Source organism: Myripristis murdjan, chromosome 6 (genome assembly GCF_902150065.1).
Source record: "Myripristis murdjan chromosome 6, fMyrMur1.1, whole genome shotgun sequence".
Taxonomy (NCBI): Eukaryota; Metazoa; Chordata; class Actinopteri; order Holocentriformes; family Holocentridae; genus Myripristis; species Myripristis murdjan.
The window spans coordinates 14,234,730-14,256,554 of NC_043985.1; the positions used below are offsets into that span (position 1 = coordinate 14,234,730).

Consider the following 21,825-nt stretch of genomic DNA (forward strand, 5'->3'; position numbering starts at 1 on the left):
ATATGAAACAATGCAGGAAATTTCACCAGATGCATGCAGTGCATTATTCATGTACAATTTAATCATAACATTCATGATTTGGGTACTTTTAAAAGTCTATCGTCTTCTACCAAAAACACCACTTCCTTCCTTTATCACACTTAGCTCAGCCCTCTGCCACCCCTCCTGAAATCTGCTTGAACTCCATTTCGGTTACACATACGACTCTGACACCGGCAGGACAAATGGAGAGAGAACAGGTGGAGAGGTATTTTGGAAAAACAAAATGTTTCTTAACAAACTCGACAAATGAATTTATGTGTTGCAGTTGTGTTATTTACATGGAATCTACCATTTGTTTTCAAATGTATGCTTAATCTGCGTGGTGGAAGATAAACAGGCGTCTGGTGCAGCAATGGACAGTGAAACTGTGTGTGTGTGTTTTGTCTTTTGTTACTTATGTGCAGTCCTGTGACAGTAAGATCATTAAATGATGAAAGTAATAAAATAGGATAAAGAAATAATAGGGGATAATAATAAAGAACACATGCATTTAAAAGCTGCCTTGTGTAATGGATTGCCTGCCTCTAGCATCCATGTGACATCTGCGTCAGTAGCTGTGTCTCATGCAGTTTACAGGCAGGTGACACACAAGCTCTGCATGCACAGTGGTCAGTTCACTATGTGCTGTGGCAAAGGGGTGCACTTGAGTTATCAAACAACTACAGCGCTCATATTCAGGTTGTGGTTGGTGAGTAGTGGGGCACTGGTTGTTTGATAAACTCATCAAGTGCACCCCTTCACCAGAGCACATAGTGAACTGATCGCTGTGCATGCAGAGCCTGTGGATCACTAGCAAACTGTGTATCCGAGAACCCTTAAAGTGGAAGAAATTATTTAATATCAGAAGATTTTTTCTTGTAGATTAATCATGGAAAATCAGAACCTTGTGAGTTTCCCTTTTGTTTCAAGCAGCAAAAGTATGACGTGCTTCAGTTAATTTGCCTTACTTGACATCATGTGTCCTGCAATGTGACAGTTGCACAAGCACACATCATGATGTCGATGCTGAAACGTCAGGCTGATGTAAGGGAGCCCTATGCTCAGATAAAAGCTGTCTCCTCCCTATGTGTCAGAGACCCATTGACTGAAGAGTTTTATCCCCCATTTGCCTCTTTTCTCTTGCTTCTATCCCTCCCCCTCTCTATCCTGCTGGGCTCCAGCAGGACTGAGTCCCTGTGCAGCCAGTAGCACTCAATTGTCACATCCAGTCTCCGGGCCTTGTAGGCAGACACTGCCACGCCGAGGTGTGCAGACAAGTTGCCCTGGCTCTCGCAGACATCTGTAGATCCAGTCACCATGTTAAAACATCAAAATAAAGCAAAACTCTTCTGTTAAAGCCAAATATTCTCATTCTCAGCAAAGTGCTGAATAAGAATCTTTCAAAATGTATTGCAGCTACCCTGGATGGTAAAGCACTGGCAGCTTGCCTCTCTGCAAGTATAAGGGACATGACTGTTCATTTTAGGCTAAATTACTTCATTAACATTACTGTACAGCCTCAGCAAATTAACATGGTGGAACTGCTATGACGTCAAACAGTAATTTTTTCCTAAATCTGGGACAGCATAATTTAAAATCACACGCATAGTCAAGCACATCAGCTTAATAACACAAAAAAATGAATAATTGTGCAGTGTGCATGAGCGTTATTTATTTCTTCTACCCAGTGGAACGGCATTTAGCACATACAGAAACTAGAAAGTTCTCTTTGTATATTACTTCAGTTAACACTGATTAGACAGTTGCGGCTCAATGTAGGAACAGTCAACAGAAAGCCAAGTCATGGAAATGTGAACAGTAGGACATAGCATAGAACACAAGACAACTGAGGTAGGGCAATTCTTTTGTTCAGATGCAGTTTTGAAAGAGCTGGAGTCAATGACCAAACTTGAGTCAAACATTGTTGTGGCAAATATTCTTAATATTATTTTTTTAGATGCTTGGAGTATCAGCCTTAAAAAAGGTACTAAAAGGCCAGGTCAGCCCTAGCTCAAGTCCTGGACGGTCATGAGGTTTTAGGTCAGTGTAAATGGGGCATAAATTGCCAGCCAGATAAAAGTATGCTCTAGCATTCATTGTACTGGCAGCTGTAGGAACCCTACCTATCTGGTACTTCCAAGTAGGAGAAAATATTTGTTTTATAGCCTATCATGACAATAACGGTGGTCATGGCTCTCTATAATGCAGACTCTACGATGTTTGAGCCTACATGTGAGGCAGCTCTCAGGGAAACTGGGGGATCGCAGCCCATGAACGCCCCATTGTCAAAACAGTACTGTAGAAGATTCCTGAAGCATGGATCCTGAAAAAAAGACCAAGATACTCTGAGTACATCTTACACTGGTATCAACACTTATATTTTCTAAAATTAAGTAACAAATGATCAGTTTTGTCACTAACCTTAATGAGAACGTGGGGGTTTCCAACGATTATCAGCAGGGCTTTGGGCCGAGTGATAGCCACATTGAAGCGTTTGGGATTGGACAGGAAGCCAAGCACACTCTGCATATCGTCACTCTGCAACATTTCGTTAGACCGCACCTACATTTGCAAAGAGTAACTCTTTAATGCAAATTGCAATGCAAAGGGGTACACAGAGAGAAAAATCTAAACATCCTTTTAAACAACACTTCAAAATATTTTACCGAGCCAAGTACCAAAACCTAAACCTACAGGTGTGGACCGCTAAACTATATCAGCCATCCTTTCAGAGGCCTCTTCTATTCTACAACACATTACTGTGTTAAATAAAATAAAATACCAAATCTGCTATTTGTTTGTTTGTTTCTAGTGTGGTGAAAAGTGTGCTCTACTCAGGTTAAAATACCAGCTTTTTGTGTGTCTTTATTTATTTAGTCCACCAGGAGGAGCCATAGATGCCATAACAAAATGTAGACTTCTCACATGCAACTCATCACATCCTTCATTTGTTACCAAAAGTTTCAGTTCACTGTCGTTTCTACTGTGACTGATAATGATATTAGACCAAACACACAAGAATGCCACATACAAAAAGAAAGGTGTCACCTTTTGGTGGATGAGTATGCACACAGTTCACTAGCCCACTGTATTATTAGTCACTGACTACACTTCTCTACTGTATGCAATATTGCACACTGAACACACACAGCTGCACTACATCATTGTAAATTTAATAGTTCCACCAGTTGTGATGACTACCAAGAAACACTACAAGTTGTAAAATTAACTACACACCAATTCCACCAAAGACAAATTCATGTACAGCTGGGCTGTTAAAGATATTAGAGTTTAAACTGGGACTTAGAGAGTTATTGACCATCATTTTAAAAGTCCTGTATTTGTTGATTTTATGGATTTCATGATATATAACCCTCCTTCATACAATCGCTTCATGTTAGTAAGTCAAAACTGAGGAAATTCACTAATGTCAAATTTGTGACAGTTTACAGCCTTTTGGAATTAAAAAAAAAAAAAAAAAAAAAAAAAAAATTAATTAATTTCCAACAAAGCCTTTCTGTATTCTAGCTCTGAACTCGTACTCAAATCATACTAAGACACAGCTATACATAGGTGCCACTTTTTTCCCAAATGGTGGATATTTCATTTTGGAACAAAGTTCATTCAGACATTGCAAACTATTATTCTTGTTTCACTTACCGTGGATAAGATGATGACCAGGAACTCTTGTCCCTGGAACTCCTCCACAGAGCCCACCTTGATGTCCGACAGGCCCACCCTGCCCAGCAGGACACGGATTTTCTCTGACTGGAGCGAGCGAAAGGAATTCAAGGAGAGACTTAAGGGCTACATCTGAATCATTAAACCATTTGAACAGACTGACCATCTGTTAAGAGCCCATTTATTCCACCTTGGGGAGCAGTATAAGACTTAATGATGGTGATCTGCATATTTCCCACATTCTAAATTTACTTCCAAGAGAGATATCACTGCAGTGCTGGAAAGAATACTGGAGTGTCCTACTCAAGGAGTTTTGTTACTTTGCTTATACTTTACTTCACAACAAGCAGACACTAGTGCAAAAATCTACTTAACTGAAGCAAAAATTAATTTAAAATGTATTAAATGTATATACTTTTTACAAACAACAATATTGTTTGTTGTGATCTTTCCCATGTATTTCTAGGACAAGGAGAGATTTCAAACTATATTCTTCCAACTGGAAAATTTGGAAATTACAAAAAATTGCACGTACACCTTAAAGCAATATTAAAATTGTTGTCTTTGCTGACTGGCCTATCACTGTCAAAGGCTCCACAATTTGCCTGCCGAGCCATAAACTTGTACTCTGTGATGGATATGATTTAAAAATGTAGTGCATGTAAAGCATTTTTGAGAAACATATTTAGGTAAAAGTACTGAAATAAAAAATAAATAAATAAATAAAAAAACAAATAAAATTTTAAAAAATGCAAGTATCCAAAAAAATGTACTCAACTACAGTAATGAAATTATAGCCCCAAAATAAGTGTCCAGTACATTATCAATTCGTTTTGACAATCATGTCTGCCACATCCACCACCACAGATAGTTTTGTTTATTCTATTTATTTACCTAGAAACTTAAACAACACTACTGTACCGAATTTAGTTATAGAGCTAGTTGACAATTGTCATCTCAAGGCATAAAATGGAAATGCCACCTGAAATATTGATACTTGCTATGAATGCAATAACTGAAATATGATGTGCACATTCAGAATCCCTAGGGAAGAAACCTACTGATGTCCTTCCCTCTAGTGCCACCATCAGGCCAAATTCAAATCGTTTCAGGGATATACCCAACAGCACATGTCTAACTAAATTTGTTACTTCCAAAGTTTTCCCACTGCAATGTAAAACATTTCCTCTATGGCTTTAATAAAAGGAAGAACTTCAAAAAGCACCATAGTGCTTCTGCAGAACAACTGTGCACTCTTACTTGCTTCCTGTAAGGGGCAATAATGCCAATGTCAGAGGCATCCACAGGGTTGTAGAGCTTCTTGGCCAGCTGACAGCAGTACAGCATGACCTGCACAGCCTCCCCAGAATTGAACCATGATGGGTTGTTACCCTCTCTCATTTCTGTGCCCTTGAGAGAGAGAAAAAATTTCATTATTTCTTTGAGGAGTAAAACACCCAAGTGACTGGAAGTAGGGGTTATTTCTAGAGGCCATAATTAAATAGGAGGGACCACAGTGGGAACTGAAAGAAAGTAAGTAGTAGATAGGAACAGGAGAGAGCAAACATAAGGAGACAAAGAGCATATGAATGCCCATTCAACAATTTTCACAGATCAATTAATAGTATTAATCCATCCCAACAGCCTAGTTTTTTTCTATTTTTATATCTATTGCATACACTACACATAGTTTATCAGGTCTGTAAATCGAAGCACAGATTGCTGCGCAGCGAGGGGGGGAAGAGATGGAGCACATTTCTGGCGTGGCAACAATGCAAAGTCAACAACTCCAATAAGACTTAAATTAAGAAGCCTCTGGTATCCAACTGTGGGATTGTGGGTTAAGACTAAAATTTCCATTCTGGTAAAATGGTTGTGGGAGTATGAATGGAGCTGTTGATCATGTCTATTCCTAATAAGGAAGAAACACAGGAGAAAGGATCAGAGCAGAAGTGAGAAAAATTACTTCACCCTCACACAGCCCTGAAGACAGCTGGACAATGCACACCTGCTAACAATGTGACACTTTAATTTATTTACCCTTTTTTTTCTCATTAGTATACCTATTTTTACCCATTTATTTGGAGGTCTGTTCCTATACCCGAGATTTGTATTGGTATAGAGCAGGGGTATTCAATTAAAATTCAAAGAGGTCCAGTTACTAAAATTTCCTCCCAGCAAAGGTCCGAATCTTACAATGTCTAAAATTTAGACATTATTGATTATTTATTATTGATTCACATCATATGAGACACAATGGTTTAGAACTGGATACAGGCAGAATGAACATGTATTGGTCTGTCCATTCATCTTTAAAAGTTCGGTTTTCACTATCTACTTTTCTCATTTTGGAGCAAGCCATTTTCTCGTCTCATCGCCTCTCTTCCGCTATTCTCTGGTGCTGAACGGTAAACAATTGATTTGACTGGCTTGGCTATTGATGAGGCTCCTGTTGTATTAAGGGGCTTTCACATAGTGGGCAGTTTGGGCTGCGCTCTGCGCTGGGTACGGCGCAGATGGGCGCAGAGCAACGCACACGCACGTGATAAATGTATGACTATACTGTATTGTCTTTGCAAGAGTAGTGCATATCTCATGATGTCAGTCATCTAGATTTCTAAATACGTACGCCTCCTGTCAGTGCAGTAAAATGTAAAGACCTGTGTTTCATTTGATTGTACAAAATGTACTATATAAATAGTTTAATTTGTTTTGTAACACAGATATACAGATACACACGTGTACCTTGTACAGAATAGGTCTTTAATGTGTGGTCCTGCCTTTCCAACTGTGATGGAGAATATAATGCCTAAGGGTAAAGTTTTAAGACTGCTTACCCTGACTCCATGGAAGAGCAGTGGGAAGCCCTTTTTGGGAAGGTGTTTCCAGCTGCAGAGGGAGTCCACTACAGCCTTTGGGGCTCTAACACATAACTCCCCTTGATAGAAGAGCTTGGAGGGCAGCCTGAGCAAGGCCTCATGGGAGCGGTAGTTGTACATCAGTTTTGTTACCTGTGGTGAAAGACATGAGATTTGTAGTGAATCGAGGAACACCAATGTGTATCACCCTCCATAAAAATCAATCTGTCTAACTCCAATAAAACACCTCCATTTCAATCCACCTTAATTTTGAGACATTGATTCCAAAAAGGCCATCAGCAAAAAATACTGGCAGCCTCTACCAGCTTCCATATTGAATTTTACACTGGTGTGACAAAAGGCACTACCAATAACACAGATGGGTCTACTGTAGATACAACATGGTCTCATATACTAAAATTAGCAATCAATCTTTATTTATACAGCACATTTCATAAAGGGCTTGTGACCCAATGTGCTGCGCATGACCAAAAAACAATACAAAAATGACAAAAATGAAAGCAAACAGATGGTGTGTCAACGTACAAAAAGCAAAACAACCAATAAGAGGAATGAAACAACAATGGATGAGTATAACAACAAATGACTAGGCACCCTTTGTTAAAGGCCTTGCTAAAAAGATGTGTTTTTCTTTGAAAAATGTCCACAGAGATGGAGCCCCTCAGTTCCTTAGGCAGACTGTTCAAGAGACTTGGGCCACAATAACTAAAAGCTGTCTCCCCACACGTTTTTGTTGATTTTACACTAATGTATCACAATCAATATGAAATGTTAGGGTAGCACTTTTGCTACTCTAACTTAGGACAGTTATTGCAGTTATGGCACTTATCTGTGCAATAACTGAAAAAACAATAGACTTTGGTATATAGTGTACCAACCAGTTTAGGGTTATATCCCCACTCCTTCCTGGAGTAAAGAGGGCCAGCCATCAGCCTCTCCAATAATGACAGCCCCAGGCCAAAGGCAGAGGCCAGCTTGGACTTCACCACTGGCCCCAGCTGACAGGGATCTCCAGCCAAAACTATCTAAGTAGGGATGGAGAAACAACATGTCATTATAAATCATTCAATTAGAGCATGATGTGCCAACAAGCCCTTCCTGCAGAAGAAAACATTTATAGTGTACTCTAGCAAAATGACATTGGTAGCACTGATATCATGGCCAAACTCGACAATGGGATCTAGGCTTGTGTTAGAGATAAGACCTACATTTATATTAGGGCATGGGATAAATTAGGCATGCCGTGGTGTGAGTTAAAGTTTGAGCATAGTCAGTCAGTGTGTGTTTGTTCCAACCTGTCCATCTCTCTCGGACACGAGGCTCAGGGGGATCAGGGCCTCAGGCTCTGTGGCCTGGCCTGCTTCATCCAGGAACACGTGAGTGAAATGGCCCACTCTGAAGAAAAACAGAACAAAAAGTCTGAAATAGGGCAAAGCTGGGAGAGAAAGCTGCTGATTTAACTTTTAACCCCTGCCGCTATGACCCGGGCCTTACTGCAGTGATATATTATAGAACATGCCGGCACTGGAACAGGTGCTGACCACAATCCTGTGGAAGGAGGCATGTCGGATGTCTTCTCCTGCCCTCGAGTACTGTTTCAGCACTTCAGGAATGAACTGAGAAAATGAACAACAAATCTCAATATGGGGGGGGGGGGGGGGGGGGGGGGGGGGGGGGGGGGTTCCTGCCAATAATGTAATAAAATCAAGTGTAATAAAATCCAATAATGTAATAAAAATCTGCTCGCGTAACAAAATCTTAAACCAAAAATGTAATAACAGTTTTGCCAATAATTTAATAATTTATTTCATTACTGTTCAGTTATTACATTATTGGCTTGGTAATTTATTTTCCCGCATAATGTAATAAACTAAACAAATAATATAAAAAAAAGTGTATTCCATTTTTTGCACTTCATCTTTACTACATCTTTATTATGTATCTATAATATACAAATGTGGCAGGTCCTGAACTCTAGAAGAGTATTTCAACGTCGAGTAAATAGAATACGACAAACTCTTGTCATAAGAAAAAAGTGCATTACTCCATCTTGTCCAAATGCTGGACCCAAAGCGAAATACTTAAAATGTGAATGTAAAAATAACTTAGCAACTATATTACATATAAATTTACTGTTTGCAGAGTTTAGTGGATCTAACAAAACATAACAAAAATCCCAAACATGTCTTTTTCCCCCCAAAATTTCCATGATTTTATACTGTACATAGGCAATATGTTGGAGCACTAACCAAACCCTCATCCAGTTATTATTATGACCAACAGTTCTTTGACCCCGAATGCCAAACCACGTGCTGAGCAGCCTTATGCAATTTCATTAGACTGATAGCGCATTCATAACCTGTCATATCAGATCAATCATAATTCAAACATGCAGTTCTTCTGAGACAGTGATTGTACCATGCTGGCATGATACCATATTATGTACAGTACAAATGTATGCCACTGAAACATGAGCAAATGATGCTTTTATTCTGTATGTATTTATGTGAACAATATTATGTGATTTCTACTGTAGTTGCTCAGAAATTTTCCATGATACGCCAACACTTACAACAGAAATGAATGAGTATTTAATAACAAGCACATGCCCATATTTTCCCTAGATAGGACAGGAACAAAAATTACTTCCCCTCAGTTGAGGACAACGCTTTTCCACTTCACATTAAGAAATTAGTTAGTAACAGAGTATAATTAAATAAATAAATATTAGTTTAGCCACACACACCAAATTTTTCCACTTCTGTAATTTCATATCTCATCTTTCTTTTGCACTTTACAGTTTAAGACCTCATTATTTTCATCGGTTTATCCAGATGTTGAGGACATACTCACGGTAGTTTTGTCTGTGGCTGAAACTTCATATGTCCACTGTAGTAGACATCATGCACCAATGAGTACATTTTGCCGATTTGGTTTTTATATGCATTCAGCCATTGGTGTATTACTTATGTAATGAATGAGGCTTCTATAAAATAACAATATCATTTTCGCTTGGATATATTATTTATAGTCATTTTGATGCATAGTATAGTGCATAGTATTTTAGTGATAGTGAATACCGCTTTACAAGTTAAAATAAAAAATGCTTGATGATTTAATAACTCATGAATAAAGCATTGAAGCATTTTCCTTCATTTCCAGCATATGGACAAGACAAGTAATGTAGTTTTTTAGATGACAAGAGTTTCGAGTGCTGTATTTACTCAAAATACCCTACTGAAGTTCAAGACCATCCCTATGTGTATATTATGGATGCAAAATTATGATGTGAAAAAACAGAGATTCGAGAGAAAAGTGTTTTTATGTTATTGGTTTAATTAATTCCATTAATCAGGAAAACAAGAATTACCAAGCCATTTATTGCATTGCTAGCCATATATTAACTGGCTAGCAATGCAATGAATTATTCCATATTTGACAAAATATTTATTTTTACATTATTGGTTTAAGTTTTTATTACATTATCAGGTTTATCACATTCAATTTTGCTGTTATGTTTTTGGCAGATATTATATTACTGGTACCTGGAGATCAGGACAACTTTTAGCAAATAGTTTTGTACAGCTCAGTGGACAGGGCATGTCATGAAAATTGTCCTGTGCATCAAGGGAGTGAGCATGGCACTAACACAGCAAAGGTATGTAGTTCAATTAGAAATGGGGCCAGCCACCTTTGCAAATGTTGTATTCATAAATGCCATTATGAATTAGTACACATAAAAGCATCAAAATAGCGGTGTTAGCAAAAATTCGTGATTTGCCCTTTGACTAAAATAAGTTAGAGCTCTGTAACCAAAGTCACCGTGCAGTAAATTGCATTTCTCTGAGGCTTTGCAATACCTCTTCTTGCCTGCAGGAGGCATTGACGCGGGCCAGACTGGCAGCATGGAGGAAACCACTGTCATGTAGACGAATGCAGATGAGATCAGCAGCACTGTTGGAGGGAGTGCACACCAGTACTCGGCTACTGGGAAGAAAGTGGTACACCTTGGAGGTGGAAAGACATTATGCAGTCAATCAAGCAAAAAAAAAAAAAAAAAAAAAAAATACTATGTGGGTTAGTTTCATGTTTATAAGAGGAAACACTGACAGTGCAGGTAAAAATAAAATCCAAACTGTGAGTGGCCAGCACTGGGAGTAATGCATTACAAAGTCACATTAGTGTAATTACTCGTCCCAATACCCCAAAGATTTTAATTACCCTTGAAATTTCAGTGATCAGATTACAGTCACTTTTCTGATGAAAATCGCATTACTTCAGTTACTTGAGCAAGGGACTAAGGTGGAGTTATGGCAAATTTAACACTTCAAAAATGGCTCAGTAAACTGCTGAGGAGAGAGAGGCGACAGTGGTGGACAGACTGTCAGTGAGATCATTTATGATCATTCAGAAACCAGGAAATCCCCTGGCCTTGTCCCAATCATATTTTTGAAAGATAGAGATCCTTAACAGGGTCTAATATGAGATGAGGTGAGACTGCCTCCTGTCTCCTCCTGCCTGAAGGTAATGAGCAGTTTCATTTTTAACAGCCTGTAATCAATATAATAAAACACTGAAACAATGCCCACGACCTTGGATCATGTAACTTCATTAAGTGAAGACACTTAGGCGCACCTGACAAACCTGTGACTGTAACTAAGAACAACCCTTTTTAATCACTTATGATATTCAACCAGAAAACCATAGGTTAATGAAGAGAAATCACACACACACACACACACACACACACACACACACACACACACACACACACACACACACACACACAGGGAACAATGAGAAAGTTACGGAGTGCTACAGGTTGAATGAGTAGCTGTGAGCCTGATCTGCGTTTTAGAAAGTAACGCAAAAGTAAAGTAATTAGTGATCTAATTACTCTTTAGAGAGAGGGTAATTAGTAACAATGGTTATAATAAGGAGAAAGTAATGAGTAACTTTACTTAATTACTTTTTTTGCAATAACTTACAATAGACCTGTTAGAGCTGCATAAAATGGTAAAAAACAGACTGCAATTATTTTGACAGATATTGCAATTGGGATAATATAATACAATTGCAAGTAATTGTAATCGTTTTTACATCAGAATTTTTATTTTAACTGGAAAAAAACTCCAGAAATCCTGTTTTGCTGGGGTCACACTGAACCTTTATCAAAAAACTGCATTGCTGCAATTTGGATATTGCACTTACCCTAACTATACCACCTACCCAAACGACTGACTGTTTGGCCCTCATGTATGTGTACTGAAGAATTTAATAGCTGAGACCGATCAGTTTGTGTATTTTATAGTGTGTGTGTGTGTGTGTGTGTACCTGCAGTATGGCCTCTATAAGGGTGACTGTCTTGCCAGTGCCTGGTGGTCCAAAGAGCACATAGGGAAGGGGCCGGCACTCTCCTGACAGGATCCTCTTCACTGCCTCCCTCTGAGGTGGGTTAAGGTCGGGGTTGAAGAAGTGCCCTTCACAGGGAATGGGTTTGGATGGTAGTTTGCCGTCTATGAGGAAAAAAACAAACCTTATTTATCACTGATACTAAAAAAAAAAAAAAAAAAACATTATTTAGCAGATAGAACTTGATATTTGTATTAAACCTATAATCAAAGACCTTTAGTCTGTGTGGCCTTGGACTTCATGTCGATGGAAATGCTTGACACTTTCTCCCCATTTTCCATGGCTGGCACCTGGTGTTCAGATACAATTATACTGTCAAAAATGATGTTTAATGGTGTAAATAAGTTCATGTCTTTTTATTTTGGTCTTCACCTCGTTGTCTTCCATTTTGTCTTGGTCTGGCTCTTCTACCCACTCTCCTCTCCACTGGGGGGCCTGGAGAGTCAGTTTAGTGGGGAACAGAACTAGACACCAGAGTGAAAATGACAAATATAATTCAAGGTCTGGACAGATGCCTTCTGACAGTTACTATCATCAACGATAGTGTGAATAAGAATATTAATAATGTGCACTTAGCATGAGGCTCTGCAGTATAAAAAAGTAACATGAGCACAATGTGTTTAATGAAATGTAGACAAAAAAATGTGGACAGTTACAGCACTATCACTATTACTATTAATTTACCACTCGGCAATATGTGCCAAAACATCAGTGTTATCTAAAGAATAAATGATTTTGCATTAAAAATAAGACTGTGTGACTTCCCTCTCCTCCATCTTGTAAATATCCAGTAAGCCAGCACCTCACCAAATTAGGTGTGCATTTCTCCTCTCTTCTACAGTAAATATTTAATTAATACTTTTTGTTAAATGGCTCTAGTGTGACCACAACAAACACAAATGGTGTTGTCATTAACTTCATATTTGGCAAACAATATGAAAAAGATTTTTATGACTTCATTGTTGGTATGACAGAATGTCCAACATGCCTTACTAATCATCTCCAAGATGTGTTCAGATACATGCAGGAAACACACTGACTCTCACTGTGCACAGCATCCCAAATGAAACCTCCACTTACTCTCCCCAAACTGCTTTGCCTGGTCAAGTGCATAGTGACATCTCCTCATGGTCAACCTGATGATGCAAACACAGTAAATATACTCACATTACTAGAAAAGGTAATTTGCCTCCAATCAACTAAGGTACATTTGATTAGGGTGTAGTAAATGCAATCAAAAGATGATACTAAGCCTAACTTTCCCCTTTTTCACCTGTTGTAAGTGAATTCAACATCAAGAGGCTCTCCAAGGTAACTCTGCTGAAACTCTGAGTTGACTCTCAGACTCACTTGCTCATCGTGGATCTGGAGGCCATAACAGAGCGTTAGATGAAATCAAGACTGAAAAACAATTATGCTTGTTTATGTGAGATGCTTCAGAGTATCAAAATTTGTACCTCTGTGACATAGCCAATGTACTCCATTACCACTCCACCACTCTGTGGCTTCTTCAGTGTAATTCTGTCACCTGGACCAAATATTTCAGTAATCTCTTATTGCACTGCACAAAAAGCTAGCAACAAAAACATCAGCACTTTGGCCATGGGTTGACAATCACCCAGGGCCTCCTTACCTATATTGAGGCTGGGTCTGCCCTCAGTCAGGCCATGGACTTCTAAGTACAGGCAGGAGGATCCTTTGCTGAGTGGAGCACCTGTGATGGTGAACTCCCTCAGTTCTTTTTCTGCTTGCAGCTCCTCAAGCCACAGTAGGGAAGAGAAACGTGAACGCATGTTGGTTGGTGACAGGACCTGAGCATAAAGAAAGAGCAAGAAAATAATGATACTTTACTGATGCCTGTGAAAAAATAAAATATATACCTTTGATAGGCCCAGTGGTATACGATTAGACAAGAGAGAGAAAGTAGCAATGGTCGCGCAAGCTAGACAGTGAATGAAGAGCATGGATGTAGCAACGTTTTTCAGGTTATGAATTATGACAACCATGAGGGTTTCTTCATTGTACAGTCATAACTGTGAACAAAAAATGTAGGTAGGCCAAGTACTACATAGGATTAGCTACTGGCAGACAACCAAATCATCCTCCTCTCCAGGCTACAACCTGGTGGAGATAATAATCAAAAGATTAACTGACAATGAAAACAACTGTTAGCTGCAGCACTAAAATCCATACATTTATTGTATATGTGGCCTCCAACCCCTGACTCTGACCATTATGATTACAATATCCTACCTACTGATCAAAGTTTGCACATCTTTGTTTCTCTTAGTTTACTTTAACTGGCAGGAACGGTGGAATTTTTATCTGCTGTCCCTTGTAATCTTTGTAGGTTATCTAACCTCTCCCAAGCAGGGCTCAACCACCAGCACATCACCTCGAGCCTCCACACAGTCTCTCAGAGCCTGTGGTACTGGGTAGTTACCCAGGAAGTTTGGCAGCCGCCGCTTAGTGAGCCTGGGAGGGAGAAAGTGAATCTCAAACAGAGTAGAGTCAGAGAAATTACTCATTTAACATAAATAGTGATCTTTGCTCCAGAGACACAGAAAGTCCTCACAGGAGAAGATCAAACTATATCGACATTAAAGCAGCTTAGTTCACTGCAATTTACTGTATGTATAACAACAAAGATCAGATTAACAATTATACTGATTTTTGATATTGTAATTGGACTGGCATTTGTCATGATACCTAGGAGTGGCAGCTGGAGCTGAGACAGTGATCACATGGGCAGGTGTTGTGGGGCCCGTGTGAGTATCCTGGGCGGTGTAGGGCGTGTAGGGTGTAGGTGGCTGCAGCAGGCTCTCCTCTTTACTGCCCACTGTGACCTCCAAGCGCCTCCCAATGGTGAAAGAGGAAAAGTGCAGCAATAGCAGCTCAGCACAGCTCCCCAGGTTCCTGAGCCAAATGGAAAGTCCCGAATATTTGTCCAGACAACATACTAGTAAGATCCTCAGAGATTTGATGCCTCAATATCAAATCTCATTTTATATTCATTTTATATGGTAAGGCAACAGGCCCACATAGAGTTGCATCCAAAGGGCTTAAGTGCTGTGCTGATCCAACAAGTTTCACTTCTAAATCTTTTCAGTTTGTTACTCCTACAACTGCTACTATATATGTCCAACTATTGCCACTAGAAAATAAATGTTCAAAAAAAAAAACAAAACAAAAACAAAAACACAACTTACTTTGCTTGGCAGCCCACTACAACAGACAGCTTGTCCCCTGGTGCAATATCTGCCTCTCTTTGTTCTGTCCTTACAGCAGGGAAATGTTTAGTCTCCTGCTGAGCCTCACCATTTTCTGTGTCTACTTCTTTTGCATCATGAATGTTTTCTTCTGAAGGCCCAAAAGCACACTCTGACATTGAGTCACTCTGTTCTTCTTGTCTCAGTGTAGTATGCTCTTTGGCTACACCCAGGGTGAACTGTTCTTCTGAGTCCCAGCCGGCAAACTCACAGCACTTCAGCCTGTGGGTTTCTGAACCGTTATTCCTGTTTGAGAGAGAGAGAGACAGAGAGAGAGACACACACATAGAGAAGGGAATCATATACTGTAATTTGTTTATATATGTTTATAGTTCTGTTTCTTTGATGCACCAGATTGCAGCAGGCTTCACGGTTCTTCATAGTTCAGACTGCAACACTAAAACAATTTTGTGCAATTGTAACCATTACTTTCTTGCAACAGCATATATTTCTGGTGCTTTAATATTACTTCTAGAAATGGTGGAGATATTCTTCAAGGATCACTCACTGTATCCAGAACACCAGCTTTCGTCTCTCCTTTAACAGCAAAGACCCAAAATGACCATAATCTGAGACAACTAGCCCCCCTTTGTCCTCCAGGAGGCTCTGGATCTCAGTCTCTGGGAGTGGGGCTGCAGCAACATTCGCACTTCAAAGAGAACAACACAAAGCAATGATAGGTTAATGATCTGGGTCAGGTCACCAATATTAAAACATGGTCCCATGAACAGACTCATGCCCTTCTGACTATGAGAAAGTTAGTTCAAGGCTGTGGTAATTACCTCTGTAGACAGGGTGCCATGCAGAGGGCTCTCCAGCAGTAAAAGGACTGGCTGCTCTCCACCATTACCACATTGACCAAATCCCCTGGTGAAGGATGGTAGTTAGCAGGCAACAGCAGAGAGTCCAGGCTGAAGAACACACTGTCCTCCACCACTCCATTTTGACCATACACACTAGACACACGCACCTGGAGATGGAGGAGTGTGCAGAAAAAATGAACGTAATAAATGTTAAAAAAAACAAAAAACATTGCTAACAAAACAGCAAAAAAGTAGGCTTATTTATAGGTGATTTTACACCCAAATTATTCCACCCAATAAAGTATTTCCTGAGATTGCTTTTCAAGGAACTAAACGGTTTCTTCAGCCTGTTGCTGTTTGCGTTTGTAAATTAGTGAAACAGTGACACCTGTTTTAACCACCATTTTTTACAGTAGTGAAGCATCAGACTATTTAACCTATTTTAACCCCCTTGTTGGGAGATTACTGACACTTTTTACAGGACTGTTTTGTCTTGCCTCCTTATCCTGGGAGAAAAGCCACTTCCTCCAGCTGTGTGCGAGTGTGCATGAGCGAGAGGGAGTGAATGAGGGGAAAGAGAGGAGGAAAATGAAACTAAGAGCATCCGTCGCCACAGTAAATCATCTGCTGAGTGTTTCATGGCCATTTGTTTGTGCTTTAGAATGCAACACTGAAACAATGAGAAAGTAACATTTAATTTCTCTCATTCACTGGCTTTCTCATGCACAGCACCAACACACTGTCTTTCGTTCTGTCACCCGCCCATGCTCTAAGCTCCATTGTGCTCTCTCTCCCTTTTTCTTTTGAAGCCGACAGCAAAATTTTGATTTAAGAATGAAGGGGTACAGAAGTTGAAGCAGTCACACTATGCGCTTTTCTTCTCCATTGGAAAGTAACCCCTTTCCACACGCAGGGACTTTTTCTGGCTTAAAAAAAAAAAAATGTCCCCAGAACTAAATATTTACCCTGGTCCCTGCAGTCAAAACTTCCTCATAAGGCTCCTAGTCCCTGGGGAAAGTGCCTGCAGTCGAAAAGAGGCTTATAATGAGCGTATGCTCTAACCATCAAATGAGGCTATTACCTTGTCAAAGCGGCAATATCGCAAGGGGGCCACAGAATGAGCCTGGGTTGTCCACTGGGTGGGAGTGACAAAATATTTGGCTTGGACCCAGTCTCCCTTCATTGGCACATAACCTAAGAGATAGCAGAAAAAAATATAAAATATGTGCCAACAAACAGGAAAGTTGAAACAAACACTCCACACACTGCCGGTAAAATTTTGTCTACAGTAAAGTAAATGCAAAGCTCCTGTATGCTAAGCAACATGAATTCAAATGGCTTCAACTTTTCGCTTGTGACGAAGCCTGAGAACCAGTACCTTCCCAAAGACTGTGGAGTGTAAAGGAAGTGGTTTGGTTGATGAGGCCGCTCTCTCCATCAAATGATGTGACTGTGCCAATGAGAGGGCGCAGCTGCATACGGTATTCTTCAAGAGAGGTGGTTCCTCCATCCTCCCAAGCATTCATGCTCTTCTCTACCTAAAAGACAGCATTGAATGCTCCATGTGTGGCATTATGTGTACAGTTAAAGTGCTTTTAATAAATCACGGTATGTACATGGGCGATTAGTATGAAGTCAAATAAATGGTTCAATCTCCTCTGAAAAAATCCAGATAAATTCTGGACCTGACATAAGAGCTGGTATAACATATGTTTTCTCATTTATCAGTTTACATAGCGCACTGCCTTTATTCTATCTCTAATTATCTGTTTCATGTGGCCATTTTTATGTGCGAAAGCTTCCTCTGGGTGCTCTGGTGTCCTCCCAATATCCAAAGACCTGCAGGTCAGGATAACTTATGAATGTACACGCGAGCATCTGTGTGTTTGTTTATGTATAAGACCTGTGATCATATTTCTTCACATATTATTGAGGCGCAAAAGTTCTTACATTATAACCTTCAATTATAATCCTGCTTTATGTAAGTTTTTGGACTTTTGGCATTTTTTTCATCAGTAATGCAAACCGGGCCCAAGTCTGTACATTGTACAAACTAGTGGAAGGCCCAATGTCTGTCTCACTTAAAATGTCATATCAAAGCCTACAAAAACGTCTGGCAGTTTAACTTTCGTGATCCACAAATATGTACACCCTGTAAGAAAGCACTCAAACGTTATCAAAATGTTCGAGTCCACTGACAAATACAGCTGATCCACAAATGCAGCACATATCTCAAAAAAAAAAAAAAAAAAAAAATCAACTTTTACCATTGGCTTGCCTCCAAATGCTCTAGAAGATACACTCGTGGGTCTGACAATGAGCAATGCAAATAAATTTTACTCAGTTGCCATTTTATTAAAATTTCTGAAGCTTGGCAGGTTGACTGTATGACTAATTTATCAGCGCACCACAAGATATATGCTTGTCAATATGCAAGCATCTGACATAACTCACAACTAATTTTAAAGTGACGCTCTCTTCAATATGGAGGACGATATATCAGGTTTTGTGTGTGTGTGTGTAGTTGCTGAGGGAATGCATCAATAACTGTGTGCTTCACAGTGAGGGTGAAGGCAGATACTTACTGAATTATCAATATGCCATGTTTTAACACACCCGGCAAACATAATGTCATTGAAGATATGATAAATCTACCCTATAACTCGTTTGCAAGTGTATGCAAAGACCGCCAGGTACAAGTTTCTCACCCTAAGTGCCTTCCAGCCTCCTTGATCACCACCTTGTATAGCTGTGCAGTTGACTGTGTCCCCTACTCGGAGCGGCAACCCACCCAACACCTCTGCACTGGTGAAGTAGACAGTATCATCTATCATCCCATAGTCGAGGCACAGCTGGGTTACCACACTGCCCCGCAGGTGGCGAATCTTCTCCCTGTCTGACAGACAAAGAAATACGGACCAGACATGTGGGCAGGTCATATCAAACAATAAAATATTCTGCTGGCAGAGGGATGTCGCATTTACCTGCAGCACAGGACCACATGACGTCTTCATCTACTTGCACAGTGCTCCACAATGGACTTAACAGCTTGGACAACACACACCGCACAGTAGTGAGCATATCTGCAAACTGTGGTGGTCTCACTATCCGCTGGGAGAGAGGGACAGAGAAGGACAAACTCACACAGTGCATGGGGCTACCATCTACTTAAAAGTAACGTTGGAGGCATAAAACAGAAAATAATTAACTTGCTGCTCGACATACATGGTAAATAAACTAAAGCTGTTGCCAAAACAGCTTTTTTTTTTTTTTTCTTATTTTACATAGCGCTAATGTTAACCCAGCCGGCTAGCTAATGTCAGTAACGTTAAGCTAAAGCAAATAAAAAGTGCGAGGTCGCACATCCCCAACTTCAGAATTAGCAAGCCAGCTGCTAGCAGACGCTCGCAGGTATTGTTTTCACTAATGATCAGCACAAGAGGATAATTTTGATATACGAGGTATACATTACCGTTTCTTGCAAAAATCTGGACAAGTTCACGTGCAAAGAACAAGAGTTGTGACAGGTGCAAGTTACTACACACGCTCACGTGCGTAAATGGGACGAGAGGCGGTGCCATTGATAACCCCTCCTCGTTTGAGTGGCTTCTCTTAACACCAATAATCTGACCACATTCATTTTGACACTAAAATATTTACCAGAAGAAATTATCAACGACACTGGTGGCCTAGGCTAATTTCTACTCCTAATGTTATAGTAACATTTTCAGAGAATGTGATAAGATGAACACAGTGCTTTAGACAACAAAGGGAGATTTCTATGGCAGTGGTTTTCATGGTGGGGTCTAAGGACCCCCAGGGGTCCTTAAGGGACTTGTAGAGAGTCCTCAGCAAAAAGAGAAATAGTTAATTTGCTTTAGTAAAAGTTGTTGTGATTAATATATATATATATATAGATAGATAGATAGATAGATAGATAGATAGATAGATAGATAGATAGATAGATAGATTATTTTAAGATTATGTTTTGATCTTGTTACATTGAATCTATTGGTCAGTGTCCAAGTATGAAATGTACACAATTAAATATCTGATACACAAATCAAAACATCTTTTCATATAAGGGTTCCGGTAGGACAAAATTAGTTGAAATATGCGCCTGCAGCTTAATGAAAGTCAGCTTGGCGGTCCAAGTTTGAAAGCTGCTGCTCTGCAGCACAGACATAGCTAATCATAGAACAAGTGCCCTATGGACAAACCACTTCCAACATTTTTGTTGTCTTGAGTAAAGCCAGAGAAACCAAATGCATGAATGTGAATTCCCACAGTTCCAGAGAGCAGTACAAGATCAAGGAGCAACATCCTCTTTGCCAGAGGATGTAATGGATTTAGGGGGAAAGTCCTCTTAAATTTGAGTGACACTAGTGCCAGGACATAACACATGCATGAGAGAGGATACCAGCCTTCTTTGCCGTTAGCTCGGCAATAATGCTACTCATAACTTAAGTAACTCATGTACAGTAGGATGTAAGGACATTGAGGGAGTCATCTGAAAGACATTGTTAGATGTGAAGTTTGGCTAGTGGAACTTTTCAGAAACTCATCTGGAAGAGAGTGTGTGCAGAGCCTTGTGTATGTTACGCTGCTTGATTTTGCTCAGCTGGTAGCAATTATATTGAGTGTCTCTGAATTTTGTTTTTATTTGACTGCTGTCATTACTGTAAAGTTTGGACACACTTATCTTTCTGATGTTTAGTTTTTTAGGGTGGTGTTAGTCATGATGCCAGCACTCATCTGACAACGTTATGGGTTGAAACGCTCAGGCCTGACCTAAAAGTGACCTTGGTGTGACCTATGACCCCACATCCTCTACTGCCCTGTATGAACATAATAGAGAGCCACCTCAGGCTCAACACAGTTGAAGGTTGCACAAACCTGAGAAAGCAATGGGCAAAACGCATTGTTCACTCCCAATAAAGTTACTGTAAAGTCATTTCAGTGAGCAGTGGTTAATTTTTGTCTTCTCTGAGATGTTCCTGCGACTGACCAGCACCTGACTGCAAATATTGGCTATGAACAGGGAGTCCTGTTAACAGCTGTCTGCAGGTCCTGAAAAACTTTGAAATAAATCATAATCATGATGTAATATTAAAAGGTCTTGAATAATTGTGACATATTAAGCTTAAATTAGCCCACACCCACACAGAAGCTTTATTAACCTAACAGCTGTTTTCATTCTAGCTTTTTTGTTTGCAAATGTGATCCCACGTTTCATGCTAGGGTGGCACTGAAAAAGGTCTTAAAGGGTAATTTTAACTTGGTAAAACTTGCAGACGCTCTGGTATGCAGAAAACCTTTTTAAAACCCAAGCCAGGCTTTATTCAAGTTAGTTAATGCAAACAAAGTAAATTTAGATTGCAGTGACTTTCTTATGTAACTAACATTTTAAGCCAGTACTTTATGGTCCCCTGTAAAATTACAATAACACTTATAAATTCACTGCAGGCGACAACAATTTTCATCAGTGTCTGTGTCATCAGTCTACAATGTCAGTGTGACTTAGTCTTAATCAGAGTAACATGTGCATTAAGAATACTGGTGCTGGCATTCATCTCTGCATAACTGAATTTGTGAATTTACCGTATCAAAACAAGTAGTACTGACGCACGATCTGCTTAGCCAACTCGCCTCTCCTCTTGCACGCCCCCCTTTTTTAGCAGTCAGTGTATCTTTCCATGTCAGAAAACAGGTGGAACCCTCACTGCTTTTTGCGTGTCTGATTGATTGTTTGTTTTGTTT

General features: G+C 39.8%; 1 protein-coding gene across 4 annotated transcripts; it reads right to left on the reverse strand.

Moving 5' to 3' along the window:
- Positions 1–1,673: 1,673 nt before the first annotated feature.
- On the reverse strand, positions 1,674–19,640 carry mov10l1 (Mov10 like RNA helicase 1). Of its 4 annotated transcripts, none has more exons than XM_030052741.1 (26): positions 19,538–19,640; positions 19,050–19,176; positions 18,774–18,961; positions 17,444–17,603; positions 17,147–17,259; positions 16,045–16,232; positions 15,771–15,911; positions 15,203–15,508; positions 14,703–14,909; positions 14,354–14,468; positions 13,627–13,804; positions 13,451–13,521; positions 13,267–13,358; positions 13,074–13,129; positions 12,366–12,457; positions 12,208–12,283; positions 11,916–12,097; positions 10,442–10,588; positions 8,076–8,197; positions 7,877–7,976; positions 7,460–7,606; positions 6,540–6,713; positions 4,963–5,112; positions 3,682–3,789; positions 2,443–2,559; positions 1,674–2,344 (listed from the first exon to the last, which is right to left on the reverse strand). In XM_030052741.1, the coding sequence occupies exons 2-26, from the start codon at positions 19,144–19,146 to the stop codon at positions 2,219–2,221; spliced, it is 3,453 nt and encodes a 1,150-aa protein (XP_029908601.1). In that variant the 5' UTR covers positions 19,147–19,176; positions 19,538–19,640; the 3' UTR covers positions 1,674–2,218. The 4 variants fall into 4 exon arrangements, with proteins under 4 accessions (XP_029908601.1, XP_029908597.1, XP_029908599.1 ...); XM_030052737.1 differs by having other exon boundaries at positions 2,443–2,583; XM_030052739.1 differs by having other exon boundaries at positions 2,443–2,579; positions 3,678–3,789.
- Positions 19,641–21,825: the final 2,185 nt, after the last annotated feature.

Coding starts and splice junctions, on each gene's coding strand:
- mov10l1 (XM_030052737.1), bottom strand. CDS start 19,146: ATGCTCACTACTGTGCGGTGTGTGTTGTCCAAGCTGTTAAGTCCATTG. Junction 7,607..7,876: donor TGTCCGAGAGAGATGGACAG/GTTGGAACAAAC, acceptor ATCCCTACTTAG/ATAGTTTTGGCTGGAGATCC. Junction 5,113..6,539: donor TGCTCTTCCATGGAGTCAGG/GTAAGCAGTCTT, acceptor CTCTCTCTCAAG/GGCACAGAAATGAGAGAGGG.